Here is a 3,242-nt window from a genome sequence, read left to right as displayed (position 1 = left end):
GGGTGCTAGGTATAAACCCTACAAAGCTGAGATAGGCAACTGTCTTCTTGATGACCTCCAGCAGAGCTGGGCTCCTAGACTGCCCTCACAGAAACTGTCTGCCGGGTATAAAACCTGGGGGAGTTGATACAAAACACCAAAGACAGAAACATGCCTGAAACGCTTGTCTTCTGCATGACCTCATGTCCACGATTGTGGATGGAAAAGTCTGAAATTAGGATTTAGGCCATTAAACTCACCTCTTCTGCTTTGGCGCCTGAAAGCAGTCAGTAGCAGTACCCACTCAGGACATGAGAGAAGAAGAGTGGGTCGCCCCTTCTGCAAGGAGGCCTGTTTTTCTCAGGATTCATGAGTTTTGCAGAGCAGATGGGGTTGCTCAGGTTTGGTCAGAAATAGAGTTGAGATGGGTTTGATCCAAATCAAGTCCTTCTGCCAGGCCAGAATAGCAAACATGAGCACATGTAAAAAATATTCAAGTAAAAATTTCTGTGGAACTAGTTAACTGTGTTCTGTTTCCTCCCTACTGTTCTTCAGTCATCAAGAACAAAAATGCCTGACCAGCCTGACTGATTTGCATTGCTTAATTTCAGCTTTGTAGCATAAAAGGAGAAATGTCAGAGAAGCATCTTTCCTAAATTGGATCTTTTTATGAATAACTGTTGTTCAAGAGTTTTGTTGGGTTTGTGCTGATGGAAATTAAACCACATGAAAGTGTTGTTTGCCCTTAAATATAGAGAAGAAAGAGGAAAAAGACAAAGAAATACACACAGTATTCTGTGAAAGTAAAATGTCTTTTTTTTTTTTTACTGGATAAATGAAGTATAATTCTTCTCCCTTCAGAAACAGTTTAGAAAAAGGTATGTTTATATGTTTTACATGTATTTTTAAACACCTAAATAAGTTTTCACACTCTAGAATCTCAGCTGAAGGAACAATCACTTTATCAGTGGGCTTAATAAGAGCAAAGGCTGCATGAGACATACAGAAGCCACAGAGGAAACACAAGCAAAGTCTGATGTCACTCAAATGCCGTTTCTTTCCAGAGGTCTGTTAACAATTGTTAGACTGAAGAAAATCATCATTACTGGATCTGTCTACAGTGTTATTTTTAATTTGAATGAAGCTTGTACAGATGATACTACAGTTGATTAATTTTACTGATATTGAATCTGTTTCATTAATATGCATGTTGACTGAATAACTGCCTATGAACCTTCTAAAATGTGCTTCTAATCACATCAGCGTTAAATATTAACTAGGAACCTGACTATATCATTCAGTCACGTTCTCTTTTTCCTAGCTTATCATTACATGTGTGTCGATAGGAGCCATAATTTTTTGCCAATAATTTCATTTATCATAAATAAACACATTTCTTATGATTGTTCCTTACTTAGCTGAATGTAGCAGTACTTCCACCATGCAGTTAGGTGAAAGCAATATTCACTGGAGGGTAGGTTTGGGAGCATGGCTTCTAGTAAACATTTTGCCTCGGGGATTTTGTGCTATCTTTTCTTTCTCTTTTTTCTCTTCAGGGAATATTTGTCCTAGGATTGCCGTATGCTCTTCTCCACAGTGGATACAGTGGCCTATTTCTTATTATCTTGGCTGCAGCATTATGCTGTTACACAGGCAAAATTCTAATTGCTTGCCTGTATGAAGAAAATGAAGATGGACAGCTTATAAGAGTGAGACACACATATGAAGATATTGCGAATGCCTGCTGCAAAAAAATATCTCCCAGACTAGGTGGCATCATTGTCAACATGACCCAAGTGATGGAACTGATCATGACATGTGTTTTGTACCTGGTTGTTAGTGGGAACTTGCTGTCACATAGTTTTCCATATGTACCAGTGACTGAGAAAACTTGGTCTGTAATTGCATTTGTTATACTGCTGCCTTGTGTATTTATCAAGACTCTCAAAATTGTTTCCAAACTCAGCCAGCTTTGCTCCTTGGTCCATTTCATTATCATCCTTGTAGTGATGACTTACTGTCTCACGCAAATGCATCAGTGGTCCTGGGCAAAATTCAGACTCTCCATTGAGTTTGAGGACTTCTTAGTCTCTGTAGGGGTGATCATTTTCAGTTACACTTCGCAAATATTTCTTCCCACACTCGAAGGTAACATGAAAAACCCGGGGGAATTTAGGTGTATGATGAATTGGACTCACTTTTTTGCTTGTGTCTTGAAAACAACCTTTGCACTGACTGCATTCTTGACCTGGGGTGAAGAGACAAAGGAAGTTATCACTGACAACCTGCCATCATTTCTTGAAACCCTAGTGAATTTGTGTCTCTTAACCAAGGCTCTTCTTTCTTACCCTTTGCCCTTTTTTGCAGCCACAGAAATTTTGTATGCTTGTATTTCTAGAGGCAACCATTCTAATTACACATCTCCACTGTTTGCTCTGGGTGTAAGAGGCTCATTTCTCTTGTTAACTCTGCTGATGGCCATGTTCATACCACATTTTGCCTTGTTGATGGGTTTCACAGGCAGTATAACAGGTGCTGCTATGACTTTTCTTCTTCCTTCTCTCTTCCATTTAAAACTGAAATGGAAAAAACTATCCTTCTTAGAGATATGTGCAGATATCTCTGTTTTTATTTTGGGTTTCCTTTGTAGTCTTGCAGGCATAGTTTGCTCAATAAAAGGGCTGCTTGAGGTATTTGGAGGAGTGTAAAAATATTTCCTAAAAGCCAGATAAGGCCCAAATCTTATAAACATTTTACCCCTTTAGTCAGTATATAACAGATTTTGTCACTAGGTAACATTAAGCATATGCTTAAATATTTGCAGGATTAGGGTTTCAACTGTAAAAATATGTGACTCTAAGCAAATTGGAAAATAACCTTTATAGCCAAAAAGTACAAAATTATCCTTATTTAAAATGTTGAGAGAAAAAGTGTGAGAGATGGTTTAGCATGAAAGTAATTTGAAACTAATCCTATATGGTTTTGTTCATATATGACATGCACATCCTAAAATGGTTACTGCAAGTGATTCCACCAACTTAACCAGAATTTCTCATGGGGTTAGGTGCTGTTCAGCCTCAAAGGTATCAAATCTAGCTTACAGGATATGGTAGAGTTTGAGAGAGCTATCATTGCAAAGGGATGAAATGTAATCTCACATTATTGGCAGAATGTAATTCAACATGTGAACAGAACAAATCAGTGTATTTCATTATTTATGTAAGACGAGTTCTACTAGTTGTTTTTTAAATGAGTAGGCCAAA

The 3,242-nt window shown here is 37.9% G+C and overlaps 1 protein-coding gene across 1 annotated transcript; it reads left to right on the top strand.

The window, feature by feature from the left end:
- Positions 1 to 1,529: 1,529 nt before the first annotated feature.
- LOC119150315 (vesicular inhibitory amino acid transporter-like) lies at positions 1,530 to 2,687 on the top strand (the record flags this gene model as incomplete). Its single annotated transcript, XM_037392761.1, has 1 exon — positions 1,530 to 2,687. A coding segment is annotated over one exon (1,158 nt), but the record flags the coding sequence as incomplete, so codon positions are not given.
- Between the last annotated feature and the right edge of the window lie 555 nt (positions 2,688 to 3,242).

The sequence above is a fragment of the Falco rusticolus genome, chromosome 6, assembly GCF_015220075.1.
Source record: "Falco rusticolus isolate bFalRus1 chromosome 6, bFalRus1.pri, whole genome shotgun sequence".
Taxonomy (NCBI): Eukaryota; Metazoa; Chordata; class Aves; order Falconiformes; family Falconidae; genus Falco; species Falco rusticolus.
The sequence above is the reverse complement of the archived record's forward strand: the minus strand, read 5'-3'. Positions and strand labels throughout refer to the sequence as shown.